The following is an 18,337-nucleotide window of genomic DNA, read 5'->3' as shown; positions in this document are numbered from 1 at the left end:
ACTAAGACTATGATTTATGATTGTTTACGACTGTAGAAATTTGCTACAGACTTTTCACTTAGTAATATGAAGTACGGATCCAAACAAATTGGTACAAAACAAGTTTGGCGTACTACATATGGATCATTCTGTTTTATCTTGTATAAATTCAATCAATGTAGAGTAGATGACTAGCATTTACTAAAATTTGACATTCCATACACAGTATGAAGTGAGTTGAAAATGAACCTTCTCAACATTGTTCTCTACTACTATTTAGATGTAAACCATTACCATTGTATGATACATACCACTATAGGCTACCCGTTGCTAAGACCAATAGAAAGGTTGGTTTAAGGAATTCATCAAAAAAAGCTACAAACTCCCGATCTCTACCTACCGCAAAAGCAGTCTCCTAACCTCAGACTACAGCCATTTAAGAAAAGAAAAAACCAAAAGCAAAATGTATCTAAAGGAAGGGAAAACTCGTTGAAAGGATACTACAAAAAGCAGGGTTGTTTATTTTTTCATGGATGAAGCACGACGGGCCTTAACAACTTCCTTCTTTTGCTTTTGCTCAGCAACACGCTTGGCCATCATTTGAGCAAACTCAGTAGCTTCTTCACGGTTCTTCTCAGCTTGTCTACGCTTGAGAGCGAAGCGGTGACGCTTGTGTTGAAGGGTTCTGGGGGTAACAAGACGTTGAATCTTGGGAGCCTTGGTGTAAGGCTTCTTACCTTCCTTCTTGGGTTGAACCTCACGACGAATAACGAATTGGCGAACATCGTCTTCCTTGTTCAAGTTGAAGAAACGGCGAATCTTAGAAGCACGCTTAGGTCCAAGACGCTTGGGAACAGTAACGTCGGTCAAGCCGGGAATGTCTTGCTCACCTTGCTTAACAATGGCAACAGCAAGGACAGACAAGTCTTGGTTGACGATGCAACCACGGACGGACTTACGCTTGCGCTCACCATCACGACGAGGGCGATAGCAAGGGTGACCAGCACGAAGCAAAAGACGAACACGGTGAGGAAGCAAGACACCTTGGAACATGGGGAAACCTTGCTTGTCATTACCACCAGTGATCTTGAAGACGTAGCCAGCAAATTCGGGTCCTACAGAGTCAGCGGGAACTTCTTGGCCCATTCTCTTGTCCATGAAAACACGGAGACGACGGTCATCGTCGATCTCAATTAGCTTTTGAGTACCGTTCGCCGGGTAGGAAATGTTCAGCTTCATCGTGGCGGTTGGAGAATTCCTGCTGTTGCAACTTTCTGTTGCTTCAACACTTTCAAAGAAACAGTCACAGCATTTCTTTCTAAACATTTCAACCCTACCCTCAGAGATAAATAAATGCTGTTCCTAGGACTACGCTAATAAAGATAACGCAACACAATATAGCTCCCTAAGTCGAGTGGAATTGATGTACACAAACTCAAAGAGAGATGAATGTAACAGGAGAATCATTTTTCAGTCGCTTTTTATGCCTTACGTCTCTTTATGGTAAGTTTTTCAACATCAAAAAAGAATTTATTTTGGAGCATTCATTTTCACTTGTTGTGAGACGCGCAACTTCTTTTGACGCGTGCCGACGCATCGAACGCAAGTTTCTTTGTTGATATCTGAATTAAGCAACTTTAAAGATAGTCGATTTCATCTTCTACCTTTGCAAATCATCATGAAAATTCAATCAGGTCTGTTTTCTGGCGCTGTTGGAACAACAAGATTTTATCGTTCGGAATTGCCAGCGCTTTATAAAAGGCTTATCTTGAATGCTAGAGCATTGGGGCAGCAACCAGAAAAAGGTCTTTGGTTCCACGTGAAAACCTATTATCCAGTTAGCTATGCAGAAGATATGCTAACAGGAAGCCTTCCGAGACGCTTCTTTAAACTTCAGGCGTTTCCGTACTACAACGCGAAAATCCGCTCAAAAGAATGGTTTGTTCGTGCTTATATTCAACCAGGCTTGCCGATTCCTACCTCTCCTCCCGCCTTTCCCCCAGACGAATCTCAAGAAGCAGCCAACCAAGATGCTCAAACACTTCCCCAAACATACTTTGCGAGAGATGATAGCTCTGAACCGACGACTTTTGTGAAACGAGTTATCCCTCCACGTGCTCCCTTAGAAGTTTCTGATGACTTCTCTGGAATAGGCACTTGGTACCTTGCAGATAACCAGCAGTTACAGGAATTTGAAAACCAAAAAGCTCTCTTGACCCAATTTCGGATGAGTGCATACCCCAAATCTCTTTTATTACAGTACGTTCCTAATGAAGTTACAAGCGACGAACTTTACAGATATTTGCGACGACAAGGTCCTGTGGATGGTGTTATACAAATGAACAAGGAAGCATTGCCAGCTTCACCAAAGTCTTTTGAGAGTAAACAATTGTTACGCTTAACGCCAACGAATGACTGGCTTCTCATTACTCCAAAACCCAATTTGTTTTTACGTCTTCTACATCGAAATTCATGGGAAACCATAAAAAGCCTTTCGTCTCTCACACGACAATCTCCTGAAGAGCGCCTCAAAGCTAGAGGAATCTCCGGGATACCCTTTCAAGATTCTTCTAACTCTCCTGATCTTAGCTTACCATTACTCTTTGTCAGCAATTTTTTCAATACTACTGTTGAAAATGCAAAACTGTCTTCAAAGTTACCAAAAAAGAAGAGCACCGCTTAATTGGTTGATAAATTACGGACTCTGATGACAAGCCTTCACCTCCTTTCTCCCCAGTTGATTCAGCTTACAATAGAGATGTTCGCATCTCAAAAATTTCCCTCTCTCATAATAATATTATCCGCTAAGAATTACATGTACATTTTGTTTTCAAGAAATCATTAACACATTTTGGAATTTATGGATAAACCGAATTTATTTTCTCGATCAGAGCCTCCATTTGCTCTTCTTGAAGACGCTCCTCAATCCCTTCAATGCAAGCATAAATCTCCGGAATACTTGACGGCCGATTATTTAAGATTACCAGTTTTTCAGCTTTGGTCAATTCATATTCATCCAACACCTTTAGACATGCAAGAAACTTTTCTTCATCCATTTGGGAGCAATTCGTTTGCGTGCTCATATATTTCAGGATTTCAAATTGTATAGTTCTCAAATTTTCACTTACTAATCCTCCTGCTGCTCCCCGTTCTCGAGTTCTTTGGTTTTGCTCTTCTTCCATGTCCTTTAGGTGCAAATAAACCTCGGCATTGGTCAAGTACGCATCTCTTGCGTTTAATATCTTCATCTCAAAATGTTAGAACTTTTTTTTTTATCAATCGTCCTCTTTCTAAAAATTGGCATTTGCTTCTGGCAAACGCAAGCTTTTCCTATAATACATGTTTGAGTTTCACCCATTGTTTTACGAAACGCGGCACAATATCTTAGAATGTATTAACGATTTGTAGTGCAGTAAGCTACCCTATTGTGACTGTTTAAGAAATGCTTGGTATATAAGGAAGGTATACCTGCCGAAATCTCTTCACGTTGCGCTGCTGTTTTATTGAGCCTCTATGTTTTTTCGACGCATTTAGACTTACGGAGCAGCAGTAGATGAAAAACGAAAACCTAAAAGGCAGTGGCTTCCATTTGAATGAAGCTTACTGCAAGAGAAGGTTTTAACATTTGTAGTCATTTGGATGTGAATAGTGGTATATTAGCAAAGTACATTTAATTAGAAGAAATGGATGCGAAGAATGATATATTTTTCTGTAAATTTAGCTTACAAATCCTGGGTTAATTATTGTAAGATTTGGGTTTCTATAAAAATGTAAAAACGAATGCTACCTCATTCACCTGAATGAGATGAAGTTGCTTAACGCGTAATGGTAGTACAATGGAAGGAAAGTGAACGTCCTTCATAACTTTTGGTTCACCTGTGTTTCTCAAAAGACATAAATAATCATTTTATTTTTTAAGATTCACTATTGACAAGTAAAGATTGAATTTCGTTCAGTATTATAATGAGTATCCAGACGCATTAAAAAGAAGTCCCTTTTTACGAAAAGCCAAAGTAATTTCCTTAGGTGTCAGATTCGGCGAAGAAAATTCACATTCATATAACTAATCGTGGACATTCCAAGACTTGAGCCAGCGTAAATGGTGGAAATTGGAGGAGGGACCATGCATACCGAAAGTTACATCCTTGAAATAAATAAAGACGGCAGTGATGATGACATAAAGCATTAAATAAACTGTGATGCGAGCAACACGAGGAAGCTTCTGAGCAAACCAGTCTACCATAAAGCCAGCGGTAAATGTTGAAAAGGCATATGAGGGTTCATAATGATGCACATACAGCACTCGTCCCATAATATAGAAAGGTAGATAATTCATAAACCAACCCAAAAAGGGATAGAATCCGGCAAAATGGACTGCATCGAAAGTCTTTTCATTCCATCGTAAAGCGTGACGACGCCAGCCCAAAATAGACCCGACAATAAATAAAGCAAACCCAAACAAGCTAGCCGTAGCAAACCAGTACGCAATGGGATTCCCAATTAACAGATATTTAATCTGTTCGTCTCCCCAACCACACATACGTAAAGTAGCCAGTAAGAATGGCCATTGGTAGGCTGAACTGCGAAGAGCATCTAGTTTATCCTCATCAGGGACGAGACCATTATTGGCACGTAACATAGCTCGGTTAAGGTGCAAAAAGTCATTCCAGAATGAATTAGGATAGTCCTTCAAACTTCCTTCAGGGAGACGAGGATTTATGTGTTCTTCAACGTTCCAATGAGTGTCAATATCCTTTGCATCTGTATTAGGATCACAATACATTTCAATTTGACCGAAACCCCAAGCAGGAAGTGAAGAAGTGGAAGAACTCAAATAGCACTCCATTATAGGGTTGTATAGTTGGAACACGGTAGACAAAGATCGGACGGAGGAAGCATCTTTATGAGCGGCATCTGAAACGATCTTCACAACCCAATAGTCTTTCTCATCACCAATATCACCTAATCCATAACCAGAAACTTCATACATGCGTTTGTTCAAGGGTGCGGGGATTTGATGAGTATGCAAGTTGCGGTTCGTAAAAGGATGAACAAGGCGAACAAGGCTACCTTCCTTAATAGGAATTTTAGGATCATTTTCTTCAAAGTTGTAATTAACGCCATGTTCAGGAAGGAACACCCATTCGTTATTTCCATCTTTGTGATGATAACCCGTGACCTGTTGCTGTTTGCTACCACCCGGGAAGGTCTGGATATGAGAGTGTAGCAAAGCTCCAGCTGGATTCCTACTCTTCAAGGTAAATTTACTTCCATACATGAGGTCGACGGGATTCTTTGTGAGTGGAGAGCCCTCAAGGCGAGCTTGGAAAAGAGAGGGCATCTGGGCATCTCCAGGTCCAGACTTGCTCAAAACTAAAAACTGGATCCAAAACGTTAGAGCATAGATAAGGAAGGGAAGAATAATTAAAAAGATAATTCTAGTGAGCCAATGTCCTGCGTAAGCTGTCCATGTGACTTTTTTGTTGTTTAAAAGTCTGAAAAGCTCGTCTACTGTGTAGATGCCAACAACGGCAGTAATAAAAAGACCCACCAATTTTACACTGCATACGCAGCCAACGCAAATGCCAGTTAAAGCAAGCCATTTAAACCAGTAAAACGAAAAAGGCTGCTTCCGATAAACATGAAACCGGGAAAGAGCAAAGAAGGTACTAAGGATAAAAAACAAAAGCATACTATCCAAAAGAATGAAACGGCTGATAGTTGCTAAATGATTGTCTAAAGCAATCATTAAGCCAATTAAGCTAGCAGACCAAAAAGAGTAACCAAAATTAATAGCAGAATAATAAGCCAAAGGAATGCAAAAGGTACCAAAAACTGCATTCCAAAGTCGCATAAACTTGTAATTCATATTTTCCGGATAAGTAGCACCTGAATCAAAGCCGAAATGGCCGTCGTAACCAACCAACTTTCCAGCAACTGCATTCAGCATTTTTCCTAGGGGAGGATGAACATCGAAATAAAATTCGTGCTTTAGATAATAGGATGCAAATTTTCCAAAATGAGCTTCATCCCAAACCACAATGGGACTATCGGCAATGTGCCAAGTACGAACAAAACCAGCAATTACTGTCAATAAAAGAGGGACCAAGACATATCCAAAAAGGTTACAATACTTAGAGTCACTCTTTACTGAAGAAGTATTGTCATCTTGTTTTTTCAAATCTTCCTTTTCATTTGCAACGGCGGAAATCTCAGGAGAATGGTTTTTGCTTGGAAAACGTTGACGCAACTTGCCAGAATTCTCTTTCTTCCCAACGGACATATTTTAAAAATTCCTGGAAAATCGTTCCCTTTTATGTTCCAAACTAGAATAGCTTACGCAAACGTCCTCTGTTCACGATTCCAATGTGGGCTCAGATGTCCTCTCAAGAGAAAGTCTAGGAGAAACGAACCTGTGTCAAAATGAAGCGATAAATATATTAAATGAGACGAATTCCTTCTAATGGTTTTCTCTGTTTTCCACGTTGGCAAAGGACATCTACCAACTTTGGGTTTACGAGGTACAAAAATGGGTGGGGTGACAAACTCCTTGGACTGTCACTTCAAAGAAGTTCAGCTGTAAATGCCCTAAGGATGTTAATAAAAACACAGATTATGGGTTTTCGTTGAAAATAAGAAACGATGACTAGTGACTCTTTTAGAAGCTAAACCGGAAGTTTCTTTGAAAGAAAGGAATAGAAGCTAAAATGCAATGTATAAATTTTATTTGCGATAAAAAGTGCCCACACCAGGAATCGAACCTGGGTCGCATCGGCCACAACGATGAGTCTTAACCACTGGACCATGTGAGCTCTGTTTAACATCCCCTATGATAAGGAAAATATACCTGAAACAATGAAAACGTAATTTTAGGCGAGAGCTAACTTAAAGATATTTCAAGCTTCGAAAGGGTAATAAATAGTATCAATCGATTCATATCTAAATAAAAAAAAGATGTGCTTCTTTGTTCATTTCCGTAGTCTCGTAATGATCGATATGAATTATATAATATACTCTCTTTCTCAGGGGGTGGTTTCTTTCGCCTCCTTAAGGAACCCCTTTCCATGACTTCATACTCCTTCAATTTCACTACTTTAATTTTACCATTTTGTGAATTTTTGCGAATATCATACTTTAGGAAAATATAAACAATTTTTTGCAATGCGCACGCAATTACGATACATTTCTCATTCAGCGTAAACAAAAAGTATATTATGTGAGCATTTGGCACTGCTTTGTCATCAAAGCCTTCTATTATAACCAATGATTCTCGTTCATGCTGGCGTGAAATAGGAGCAGGATTCGCAAACGTTTTGGCGATAGCAAGAAAATCCTTCCTATAAATATGCTTTCGCATTCTTTTTTCCACTACAAGTTGCAATTGTCATCAATTGATCTTGGTTTCACTCGACAAGGATGATCGCTCAACATAAAACAGCTAGGATACAAGAAGACCATGGCTTATTTAACCCTATTTTAAGTTCATTAGATATCTCCAAAACGGCTAATACAGAATTGATCCAATCTTCCCCGTACGTTGATAAAGAGCATTGGCTCAATTTAAAGTCCTTAACATTTGGCCATTGTTTGTTATCACTGGCCCTTCAAACTTTCGTTCCAAAAGATTCGATTCATTATGCTCACCTTCCCTACGCTGAAGCATTTGATATTGAGGAAATTGTACAATTAGTACGAAAATATGCACATCAATGCCTTAAGCCAGTTCCTAATTTCTCTGCATATATCGTGGCGTTTCGTTCTGTATTGCATCCTGAAGTACAAACTACCCAAGAAATGCGCCACAAACTAGCAGAAATTGACAAGGGATCACACTTGGAGGCAAACGTTTCTGGAGGCTTACTGAAATACTGGTATGGTGTGCCTGACGATACGTATGGCCAAAATTTAGCGACATGCTGGTGGGATTCCAAGAAAAGTGCAAAGCTTGGAGGCGCAGGAAAAACACATCGCGAAGGCTTGAAAACCGTTCGAGGATGGTACAAAGATTGGAAAATCGAGCAATACGAACTTGAAATTTTTGAGGGAGGGAACAGCTACAATTTCAAAAGTCTTTCTTTGTAGAATATATCTCGGGAGTTGAATGGTTGCTCCGTGTATTCACTCGTTTGTACATTCATGCCATAGGTGTCGTTAGGTCAGTGGGTTTCGTGGTTAATTTATTTATTTATTCATTTTTTATTGATGATTTTTCCCGAAAGTACGAACAATAGTACAGAAACAAGTGAATGAAGTAGAGTCAAGTCAAGCAGGGATCCATTAGGCCACTCTTTTACAGAAAAGAAACCATGCGTATAGTCTTCCTCAGATAACCAAATATCTCAACTAGTAAAGTCCTCGTCAATTCAAGACAGGAAAACACAAAAAATCTTTAAAATTTCACAACCATAGGCTTTCCATTACAAGCATAGTAAAAACGAACATCGAAAACTGAATGCTATCACTTCAATCAAAGACAACAATTCAGCATACAAGACTGCTATGCAACAGAAATCCATTCGTTGGCAAACAACGAGCAAGACCCTTTTCCCAATTCAATCGTGACCTTTTAACTTTTTTTTCACTTGTGTTTCTTGCTTAAACTTGCTTCACTGTTTTTTTGGCGATGGCTGCTTAATATTTTGAAAGACTTTGTACGCTTTTCTATTAATGAACTAGTTTGCTAAACACAAACCACAACCATCTTATGAAAATACAAAACCTTACTGCTTTTAAGAAAACTCCATCCCCGATGGTATATTGTAAGCAAACCATCAAAGCGTTCTCATAACTCGCTTCCCAAGCCTTCGTACATTATGAGACTCTCTGCATTCCTGTATCTTTCTATGGTAACTGATGAACAACCCGTGATTCCATTGATGTGGATTCTACCGATTTGATTTCAAAAAAATGGTGTTCGTATCTCACCTATTCTATAGATATGGACCATGGAAGACCAAAGTACAAAATCCAACGAGAGCTAAGAGTACATAAATCAGCTTTCTGAAGTAGAAAACAATCTACGCTAGGAATCGCTCTTCCAATTTAACGGTGGAGATGAACCTTCCTAATTATGTGATGAAGGTATCATCATCATCATCGTCATCTGTTATTCATGGGTTCAAGGCAAGTGAGTCTTCGCAATTTCGTGCAACATATTTTTCATCCATTTTTCTATTTCTTGATAGATATATGAAATTGATAGTGATTCTGCTATTACTTTACCCATTTGTTTCAGAAACTGGTTGATTACTAAAGTAGGATTGATGCTTTAACTAATTATTTCTCATAGTCAAGGTCCCTTGATTTCATACTTTCTTTTGAATTTACCCCTATTCCAATTGAAAAATTGCTCTTTTTTCTTTTCTTCTCTTTCGCTATCTTAAATGGATCATCCTCCTGACAAGGTCACCAAAGACAAGGCATCGATCAAAGACGGTGAAATTGCAGTTGAGACAGAGACTCTTCCTCTCTACTTTACTACGAATTCCCCTTCTAATGATGATTTATTCGATACGAAGGACTTTGATCAAGTTTACTTGGCCAAGTCTCGCATCTTGAGTCAAGCCATTGACGAAATTGGGTTTGGTAAATATCAATGGGCATTACTCTTCATCGCTGGATTTGGGTGGATGTCTGATAACATTTGGCCTGTTGTCACTTCTTTAATTTTGTCTCGTCTCAATGAGGTAGACGGCGTTCACCCTCCTGACGCAAAGGACGCTCCTTTGTTGACCTTGGCTCAGAACTTGGGGCTCCTAGCTGGCGCTGCCTTTTGGTCCTTGTCCTCAGATATATTCGGTCGTTTATGGGCTTTTAATTACACCTTTCTCATCACTGGAGTTTTCTCCCTTGTTGCCGGGGCATCCCCCAATTTTGTTGCTATTGCAGTATTCAACTCGTTTTGGAGTTTTGGTGTCGGAGGTAATTTACCTGTCGATTCCACAATTTTCCTCGAGGCAATTCCGAGCTCTTACCAATGGCTTTTGACTGTCATGAGTGCTTGGTGGGCGTTAGGACAAGTTTTGGTAAACCTTATTGCATGGGGCTTGATTGCAAATTTTTCGTGTTCTAATTCGGATGAACCATGCTATAAAGCCAATAACAAAGGATGGAGATATCTTTTGTTTACTATGGGTGGTTTGACCCTATTCATGTTCCTTGTCAGGTTTTTATTTCCTCTTGTGGAGTCTCCTGGTTTTCTATTAGCTAAGGGTAAAGAACAAAAAGCTGTTCAAGCAGTGCATAAGATGGCGAGATATAACAACAAAATCTCTTCTTTGTCTGTGCAAGACTTCTGCATGGTCCAACCTTCTCCCTCGAATGATCCGGAATCTCAAGGTAGAAACACACTAGGAGGTGCAACAAAAATTTCTCCTCTGCAAGAAGTACTAAAAAAATTCAATTTTCAGACCATTCGTCAATGTTTTCGTTCAAAAAGACTTAGCCTATCTTCTACGTTGGTAATATTTTCTTGGGCTCTCATCGGTCTAGCATTTCCGTTATACAATGCGTTTCTACCTTACTATCTTGAATCAAGAGGAAATGCTAATAAGCCTTTAAGTGTTTACGAAACTTATCGAAATTCGCTCATTGTTTCCACCTTGGGCATCCCCGGTTCCTTACTAGCAGGTTTACTAGTTGAACTTCGAATTGGTCGTAAAGGTACCCTTACTCTTTCTCTTATGCTTACGGGTGTTTTCTTATTTGCTTCAACAACGGCAAAAACAAGTAATGCGTATCTCGGGTGGAACTGCGCTTTCACTTTTGTTTCAGACATTATGTATGGCGTATTATACGCTTATACACCGGAGGTTTTTCCGTCCAAAGTTCGCGGTACTGCAATAGGATTAGCTTCCTCTGCAAATCGGGTCCTTGGTGTATTCGCTCCCATCATTGCTATGTATGCGAATCTCAAAACCTCTGCTCCAATATTTGTAAGTGGAGCTCTATTTATATTCGCCGGTCTTTTAACCATATTCCTTCCGTTTGAACCAAGGGGAAAATCAAGCTTCTAAAACTTTTCACCCATGTTACGATTTATGGTCAACAAGTCATCTTATTATATCTGCCTATAACCGACTTAACTTAATTAATTAACAAGTTATATTATAAGAGTAATTAAATTAAAGTATATAATTATTTTGAAAAGATCTATTCTATCAAGATAAAACATCTACATTTAACGCGCGGAATAATTAATTACCTTGAATTTCAAGATGGTTAATTAAATATATATCCATAGCTTCAAATGAAACCTGCAACACATTCACGTATAATCTGATGTAAAAACATAAGTATTTATTTGCGAAACTCGACCAGCGACTTGCAACATCTTTTAATTTAAGTTATTTGACAACATTTAGATGGCTATATTACGCTTAACAACACCACCGTCAGCAGGCAGATAAGAATTGCTAGACAGCTGCAAATCAATTTCTCTGGCGCACTGACGGCCTTCTTGGATACCCCAAACAACCAAACTCTGGCCACGACGGCAGTCACCACAGGCGTAGATATTAGGAACACTGGTTTGGTAAGACTTATTAGGAGTGCTAATGTTGGAACGCGCATCTCGTCGAATGTCCATACGGGCTGTAGCCTGTTCCTCGGGACCCAAGAAACCCAAGGCCAGAATAACCAAGTCGGCTGGGAAAAACTCTTCAGAGTTTCTGACTTCCTTCATAATCCAGCGGCCCTTACTGTTCTTGGTCCACTCAATACGAACAGTATGGATACCCTTAACGTTTCCATCTTCATCCTTCTCAAAACTCTTTGTCAAAATTGAGTATTCACGGAAGTCTTGCCCATAATGAGCTTGAACTTCAGCGTGTCCATAATCAACCCGGAAAACACGAGGATATTGTGGCCATGGATTATCAAAGGCGCGTTCGCGAGGGGGGATGGGAAGCAATTCGAGGTTGCGAACGCTTCTAGCAACATGACGTACGCTTGTACCCAAGCAATCATTACCAGTGTCACCACCGCCAATAACGATAACATCCTTGTCCTTAGCATTAATGTATTCACCATTTTCAAGCTTGCTGTCAAGCAAACTCTTGGTGTTCTGATGAAGAAATTCCATGGCAAAATGAATACCTTTGGCATCACGGTTGGGAATGGCAAGGTCACGAGGCACAGTGGAACCCGTAGCTAATATTACAGCATCGTAGGTACTTTGCAACTCTTCAAGAGAAACATCACCGGGGCCACCAATCTCCACGTTAGTTATTATCTCGACACCTTCGTCAATCATCAATTTGATACGGCGGTCTACCACGAACTTATCCAACTTCATATTGGGAATACCGTACTGTAATAAACCTCCAGGACGATCAGCACGCTCAAATATAACGACATGGTGACCCGCATGATTCAACTGATCAGCGGCTGCAAGACCGGCAGGACCAGAACCTATAACAGCGATACGCTTATCAGAACGGTTAGCAGGGGGTTGGGGTTTTATCCAACCTTCCTCCCATGCTTTATCAATAATTGCACGTTCGACGCTCTTAATACCTACAGGAGATTCAATGATACCCAGAACACAAGAACCCTCACAAGGAGCGGGGCATACGCGGCCAGTAAACTCGGGGAAGTTATTGGTCATAAGTAATTGCACCAACGCTTCCTTCCATTGCTTTTTGAAAACTAAGTCATTCCAAGTGAAAATTTTGTTGGAGACGGGACATCCATAATCAGATTGGCAAAATGGAGTACCACAGTCCATACATCTAGCAGTCTGGAGGCGAAGCTCGTCTTCCTTGAGACGCACAGAAATCTCCTTCCAGTCATTGGTACGCTTGTGTGGGTTACGGTAGTGTTCGCTTCGACGTTGATATTTCATGAATCCACGTAGCTTGTCAAGAGGAGGGCTCTTTTTGACAGGAGTACCTAAAGTATCCTCAACATCTGTTATAGCGGCATCACGATTCGATTCCTCCAGTTGTTGGCGGATAGGATTACCAGGCATAAAAGCCTTAGGGTACTGAAGACGCTTAGCTTCCTCTTTCTTAGCGGCCTCACGTTCCAGGACAGCTTTAAACTCTCTGGGCAAAACCTTAACAAACCTACTTAAGTTGCGAGGGAAGTCGCTCAAAATGCGATCAGCCACCTGCGAACCAGTCAAATGACGATGGTCTTGAATGAGACCCTTCAAGTAGGCTATTTCAGCAGCGTCAGAGATGGCATTGAGTTCTACCAATTCTAGGTTCACCTTTTTAGAAAAGTCCATGTGATTGTCATAGACATAAGCGATACCACCAGACATACCAGCAGCAAAGTTACGACCAGTGGAACCAAGAATGACAACACGACCGCCCGTCATGTATTCACACCCATGGTCGCCAACGCCTTCAACAACAGTGACAACACCAGAGTTACGAACGGCGAAACGTTCAGCAGCGACACCTGAAATAAAAGCCTGACCGGATGTGGCACCATATAAACAAACGTTTCCAACAATTACGTTTTCCTCAGGTTTGAATGGAGAAGCTTTTGGGGGAAAAATAATTAGACGACCACCAGACAAGCCTTTACCAACGTAATCATTGCAATCGCCTTCTAGTTGTAAGGTAACACCAGGAGCCAAAAAAGCACCAAATGATTGACCAGCAGAACCAAAGACATTTACACAAATGGAGTCGGCTGGTAAACCTTCTTCGCCATAACGCTTGCTAATTTTATTTGAAAGAGTAGCACCCAAGGTACGATCAGTGTTTATAATTTCACATTCAACGACGGATGGGATACCGCTTTCTAAACTAGGTTCAGCTTCGTCAATTAGTTTATTATCCAATCTCGTGTAAAGTCTATGGTCCTGCTTGCGAATGTTATATGTGGCAGCACCAGGTCGTAAAGTGAAAGCAGGCGTCAATAAAGGAGACAAGTCAAGTAACTTGGATTTAGCATTAACTGGATCAGCAACCTTCAGCTTGTCAGAACGGCCCACCATTTCATTAATGGTGCGAAAGCCGAGCTTAGCCATAATTTCACGAAGCTCTTCAGCAACATAATAGAAAAAGTTGACGACATGTTCGGGTTGTCCCTCAAATTTCTTACGTAACTCAGGATCTTGAGTAGCAATACCAACTGGACAAGTATTGAGGTGGCATTTACGCATCATTATGCAACCCAAAGCAATGAGAGGAGTGGTAGCAAAACCCCACTCTTCTGCACCGAGCAAGCAAGCAATGGCAACATCACGACCAGTCTTAATCTGACCATCAGTTTGAATAACGACACGACCACGAAGGTCATTTAATACCAAAGTTTGATGAGTTTCGGCAACTCCAAGTTCCCAAGGTAAACCAGCATATTTAATACCAGTCCAACGAGAGGCACCTGTACCGCCATCATGTCCTGATACAACAATATGATCAGCCTTAGCTTTAGCAACCCCTGAAGCGACAATACCAACACCAACCTCAGAAACCAATTTAACAGAAACGCGAGCACGAGGGTTGGCACATTTCAAGTCGTAAATAAGCTGTTTTAGATCTTCAATGGAGTAGATATCATGATGAGGAGGAGGAGAAATTAAACCAACACCAGCAGTAGAGTGACGAGTCTTAGCAATAGATTCACTGACTTTATTACCAGGAAGCTCACCACCTTCACCCGGTTTAGCACCTTGAGCCATCTTAATTTGAAGCTCATCAGAGTCGCTTAGATAGTAGGAGGTAACACCGAAACGACCAGACGCAATCTGCTTGATAGCAGAACGCATAGTATCACCGTTGCTTAAGTGCTGGCTTCTAGCAGGATCTTCTCCTCCTTCACCAGTGTTAGATTTACCACCAATACGGTTCATCGCAATAGCCAGGGTGGAGTGTGATTCCATACTTATCGAACCGTAAGACATAGCACCAGTGCAGAAACGGCGAACAATTTCTGTCCACGGTTCAACTTGCTCAATAGGGATCGATTGGGATGGGTCGACATCGAAATCAAGCATTCCTCGAAGAGTACATTTCCTGGTCTGTTCATAATGAGTCCTAGCAAATTCAGCATAAGATGCCTCGTTCTTGTTGCGAACGGCTTCTTGAAGAGAAGCAACTGCTTTGGGATGGTTGACATGTTCTTCACCACCATCACGGTAGTTATAATCACCCATATCAGGGATATTCAAACTAAGGATAGAGTCACTTCTAGGATAACCGCGTTCATGAAAAGCCAAAGCATCCAAAGCAATGTGTTCGAAAGTGACGCCACGGATACGAGATGCAGTGCCCATAAAGCATCTCTTGACTACTTCATTATCAATACCAAGAGCTTCGAAAATTTGCGCACCCTTGTAAGATTGAAGAGTGGAAATACCCATTTTAGACATAACCTTCAAGATTCCACCATTCATCGCGTGCTTGTAATTTTCAAGGGCCTTTTCTTCAGTAACACCAGGTTTTAACGCATTTTGTCTTTGAAGCTTGATAATAGCTTCCATAGCCAAATAAGGGCAAAGAGCATCGGCACCATAACTCAGAAGAATACAGGCATGGTGAACTTCACGAGCATCACCAGATTCACACACAAGAGCAATGCGTGAACGTAACTTCTGTTGGACTAAGAAGTGATGAACAGCACCACAAGCAGCAACAGATGACAACGGAACACGCTCAAAGTTTACACCTCTATCGGAAAGAATTACAACTTTGTAATCATTTTCTATAGCATTAACAACTTCGGAACAAATGCGATTAAGAGCAGCAGCATATCCGCCTGGTCCTTCGCTTTTACCAAAGGTAATATCAATGGAAGCAACTTTCCAATCAGGATGGAGGTGAGTGACATTCCTCATAGCATTCAACTCCTCCAAAGTAAGGATGGGGGTAGGAAGACGTAAGCGACGGCATTGAGAAGGGTCTATTTCAAGAAGATTGCCACTTGGACCAACATAACATTGCAAGCTCATAACAATTGCTTCACGGATAGGGTCAATGGGAGGGTTGGTAACTTGAGCAAACAACTCACGAAAGTAGTCATATAGAAGACGTGGCTCACCAGAAAGACATGCAATGGCGGCATCGTTACCCATACTACCAAGAGTTTCCTTACCATCACTCGCCATAGGCCCAATGACCATATTGATTTGTTCTAAATTATAACCAAAAGCTAGGAGCTGCTTGTCATCCCCTAGAGCTTCATTGTCTACACCAGAAGTGAGATCGATATTGCTTTGTTCAACTAAAGTGTCTACGATGTCGTTCATGTCCAAAAGCTCTTGATCAATCCAGCTACGGAAATCGTAACGATTTGCCATATTGTGCTTAAGTTCTTTGTCGTCTACGATACGACCTTCTTTGGTATCGACTAAAAGCATGCGGCCTGGACAAAGGCGTCCCTTTTGAATAACTTTTTCAGGCTCAACGCCGACTGTACCAACTTCAGAGGCACAAATCATCATATCGTCAGAAGTCAAATAATAACGACAAGGGCGTAAGCCATTACGGTCAAGATTGGCGCCACAATAACGTCCATCGGCAAAAATGAACAAGGCGGGACCGTCCCAGGGCTCCATTTGGCAAGCCGCCCATTCGTAAAAAGCTGCTTTTTCATCACTGAGACTGTTGTCATTTTGCCAAGCTTCTGGGATCAACAACATGACAGCTTCAGGCAAGGAAACTGTACCATTAACGCAAAGTAACTCTAACACATTATCGAAGGCAGCGGAATCGGAACCGCCGCGTTCTATAACAGGCAGCAAAGAAGATAACTGATCGCCGAATTTGGATGATTTTAATAAGCCTTCACGAGCACGCATCCAGTTCTTATTGCCTCTTAGTGTATTAATCTCACCGTTGTGAGCGGCCAAACGCATAGGTTGAGCACGGTCCCATGAGGGGAAAGTATTTGTGGAGAAACGGGAGTGAACGAGAGCAAAGTGAGAGACATATTCGGCATTATTTAAGTCTAAAAAGTAATTATACACTTGGACTGGAGCCAATTGACCTTTGTAAACGATAGTGTCGCGACTAAGAGAACAAATGTAAAACCATTTTTCTTTTCCAATCTGATGCGTACTTCGTTTGCGAAGAAGATAGAGTTGTTTTTCAAAGAGGACTTCGTCGAACTCGACATCACCTTGGTATACAGGTCTGTATACAATCATGGGCTGCAAGATGGTGGGTTCACGAGAAAGAGCAGCAGGTCCAAGGATACTATTGTCGCAAGGTACGGGACGCCAACCAAGAATTGCCATGTCAAGATCTTCGGCGATCTTGGTAAAAAATTCAATACCTTCCTGACATACCTCGGGCTCAGGAGAAAAGAACACATTACCGGTAGCATATTGACCAGGTTGAGGAAGATCGTGGCCAAGAATTTGTTTAAATTCTTTTTGCATGAAGGTATAAGGCATAGAAGTCATTACACCAGCACCGTCACCGTCACGGGTATCCGCGCCGGTAGCTCCACGATGGGTCATGTTGCATAATAATAAACGAGCGTCGGTGACAATTTTGTGATTGCCTTGGCCTTTGACGTGGCAGACGAAGCCTACACCACATGAGTCTTTCTCAAAAGTAGGGTCATAAAGAGCCTGTGCTTTTGGGAGAGAGCCAGCCCAAGCTTCATTTCCTTCTACTTCATAAGGATAGATAGGGGCATGAGGGTACTCATCAGAGAGCGCCATATTGTTGGCATCTTGTGATAAAGCATCTACAGAAATAACATTTTGATTGATGGATTCAGTAGGCTTGGATGAGGAAGAAAAGACAGCCATAACTATTCAATGAACAGAAATGCCAAGTAATTCAAACAAAAAAAAAAAGGTGTAGGATATCTAGAAATGAGTTAGTGACTGGACCTAGAAAAGAAAAAGAGGCTAAATAGCCAAATTGGAAGCAATAGAACGTGGAGAATGGAGATGCAATGGAAAATTGAAGATCGTATTCCATGGTTTCCAAAATCTGAAAAGAAAATGAACAAATGCAAATGCTGCAAGCATTACTATAAATACATACCTGATATTTTAAATCAGACAAAGATCAGAGAGTATAAATATAATAACAAGAAAGAACAAAAACGTAACCCAAATTCAGGTCTACCAGCAAATACAAAGGACTATGGAAAAAGGAAAGCAGTGTAATGAAGTCAAAAGGGAAAAGAGAAGAAGTTTTCCTTGGGATGTTCCGCGGGTGAAAGAAAACGTAAGCAGGGACGTTGAATGAGGAAATTGCAAAGGAGACCTTTTGAAAATGCCAGAGTTCAACGGCAAGGAATTAGTTAACAAGAAAAAAAAAACAAGCAATGTTTCTTGGATTAAATAAAAAAATAATAATCTCGATCCCAACGTCGGCCTTTTTCTTTCCAAGCTTTGTTCTTGCTGACTTGCAAAAGAGAGGCTTAAATAAAAGAAATAGTG

At 40.9% G+C, this 18,337-nt stretch overlaps 7 protein-coding genes and 1 non-coding gene across 8 annotated transcripts; 3 read left to right on the top strand and 5 right to left on the bottom strand.

Annotated features, from left to right (window-relative positions):
- Positions 1-188: 188 nt before the first annotated feature.
- Positions 189-1,262, bottom strand: SPOG_00464 (40S ribosomal protein S6). Its single transcript, XM_013167973.1, has one exon. The coding sequence runs from the start codon at positions 1,216-1,218 to the stop codon at positions 499-501; it is 720 nt and encodes a 239-aa protein (XP_013023427.1). The 5' UTR covers positions 1,219-1,262; the 3' UTR covers positions 189-498.
- Positions 1,263-1,407: 145 nt separating this feature from the next.
- Positions 1,408-3,735, top strand: SPOG_00463 (uncharacterized protein). The gene has a single exon (XM_013167972.1). The coding sequence runs from the start codon at positions 1,658-1,660 to the stop codon at positions 2,660-2,662; it is 1,005 nt and encodes a 334-aa protein (XP_013023426.1). The 5' UTR covers positions 1,408-1,657; the 3' UTR covers positions 2,663-3,735.
- SPOG_00462 (DNA-directed RNA polymerase III complex subunit Rpc17) lies at positions 2,669-3,346 on the bottom strand. Its single transcript, XM_013167971.1, has one exon. The coding sequence runs from the start codon at positions 3,225-3,227 to the stop codon at positions 2,838-2,840; it is 390 nt and encodes a 129-aa protein (XP_013023425.1). The 5' UTR covers positions 3,228-3,346; the 3' UTR covers positions 2,669-2,837.
- Positions 3,736-3,857: 122 nt separating the features above from the next.
- SPOG_00461 (O-mannosyltransferase Ogm2) lies at positions 3,858-6,528 on the bottom strand. Its single transcript, XM_013167970.1, has one exon. The coding sequence runs from the start codon at positions 6,260-6,262 to the stop codon at positions 4,043-4,045; it is 2,220 nt and encodes a 739-aa protein (XP_013023424.1). The 5' UTR covers positions 6,263-6,528; the 3' UTR covers positions 3,858-4,042.
- A 191-nt stretch (positions 6,529-6,719) lies between these two features.
- SPOG_16234 lies at positions 6,720-6,791 on the bottom strand. The gene has a single exon. It is a non-coding gene; the product is annotated as a tRNA-His (tRNA).
- A 453-nt stretch (positions 6,792-7,244) lies between these two features.
- On the top strand, positions 7,245-9,161 carry SPOG_00460 (uncharacterized protein). The gene has a single exon (XM_013167969.1). It carries the CDS (start codon positions 7,396-7,398, stop codon positions 8,059-8,061), a length of 666 nt encoding a protein of 221 aa, XP_013023423.1. The 5' UTR covers positions 7,245-7,395; the 3' UTR covers positions 8,062-9,161.
- On the top strand, positions 9,101-11,297 carry SPOG_00459 (membrane transporter). Its single transcript, XM_013167968.1, has one exon. It carries the CDS (start codon positions 9,363-9,365, stop codon positions 10,992-10,994), a length of 1,632 nt encoding a protein of 543 aa, XP_013023422.1. The 5' UTR covers positions 9,101-9,362; the 3' UTR covers positions 10,995-11,297.
- On the bottom strand, positions 11,020-18,303 carry SPOG_00458 (glutamate synthase Glt1). Its single transcript, XM_013167967.1, has 2 exons — positions 17,937-18,303; positions 11,020-17,755 (listed from the first exon to the last, which is right to left on the bottom strand). The coding sequence occupies exon 2, from the start codon at positions 17,693-17,695 to the stop codon at positions 11,339-11,341; it is 6,357 nt and encodes a 2,118-aa protein (XP_013023421.1). The 5' UTR covers positions 17,696-17,755; positions 17,937-18,303; the 3' UTR covers positions 11,020-11,338.
- Positions 18,304-18,337: the final 34 nt, after the last annotated feature.

The sequence above is a fragment of the Schizosaccharomyces cryophilus genome (genome assembly GCF_000004155.1).
Source record: "Schizosaccharomyces cryophilus OY26 unplaced genomic scaffold supercont4.3, whole genome shotgun sequence".
In the NCBI taxonomy this organism is placed as follows: Eukaryota; Fungi; Ascomycota; class Schizosaccharomycetes; order Schizosaccharomycetales; family Schizosaccharomycetaceae; genus Schizosaccharomyces; species Schizosaccharomyces cryophilus.
The sequence above is the reverse complement of the archived record's forward strand: the minus strand, read 5'-3'. Positions and strand labels throughout refer to the sequence as shown.

Bases quoted from the DNA above. Each gene is read 5' to 3' on its own strand.
- SPOG_00464 (XM_013167973.1), bottom strand. From the start codon at position 1,218: ATGAAGCTGAACATTTCCTACCCGGCGAACGGTACTCAAAAGCTAATT.
- SPOG_00463 (XM_013167972.1), top strand. From the start codon at position 1,658: ATGAAAATTCAATCAGGTCTGTTTTCTGGCGCTGTTGGAACAACAAGA.
- SPOG_00462 (XM_013167971.1), bottom strand. From the start codon at position 3,227: ATGAAGATATTAAACGCAAGAGATGCGTACTTGACCAATGCCGAGGTT.
- SPOG_00461 (XM_013167970.1), bottom strand. From the start codon at position 6,262: ATGTCCGTTGGGAAGAAAGAGAATTCTGGCAAGTTGCGTCAACGTTTT.
- SPOG_00460 (XM_013167969.1), top strand. From the start codon at position 7,396: ATGATCGCTCAACATAAAACAGCTAGGATACAAGAAGACCATGGCTTA.
- SPOG_00459 (XM_013167968.1), top strand. From the start codon at position 9,363: ATGGATCATCCTCCTGACAAGGTCACCAAAGACAAGGCATCGATCAAA.
- SPOG_00458 (XM_013167967.1), bottom strand. From the start codon at position 17,695: ATGGCTGTCTTTTCTTCCTCATCCAAGCCTACTGAATCCATCAATCAA.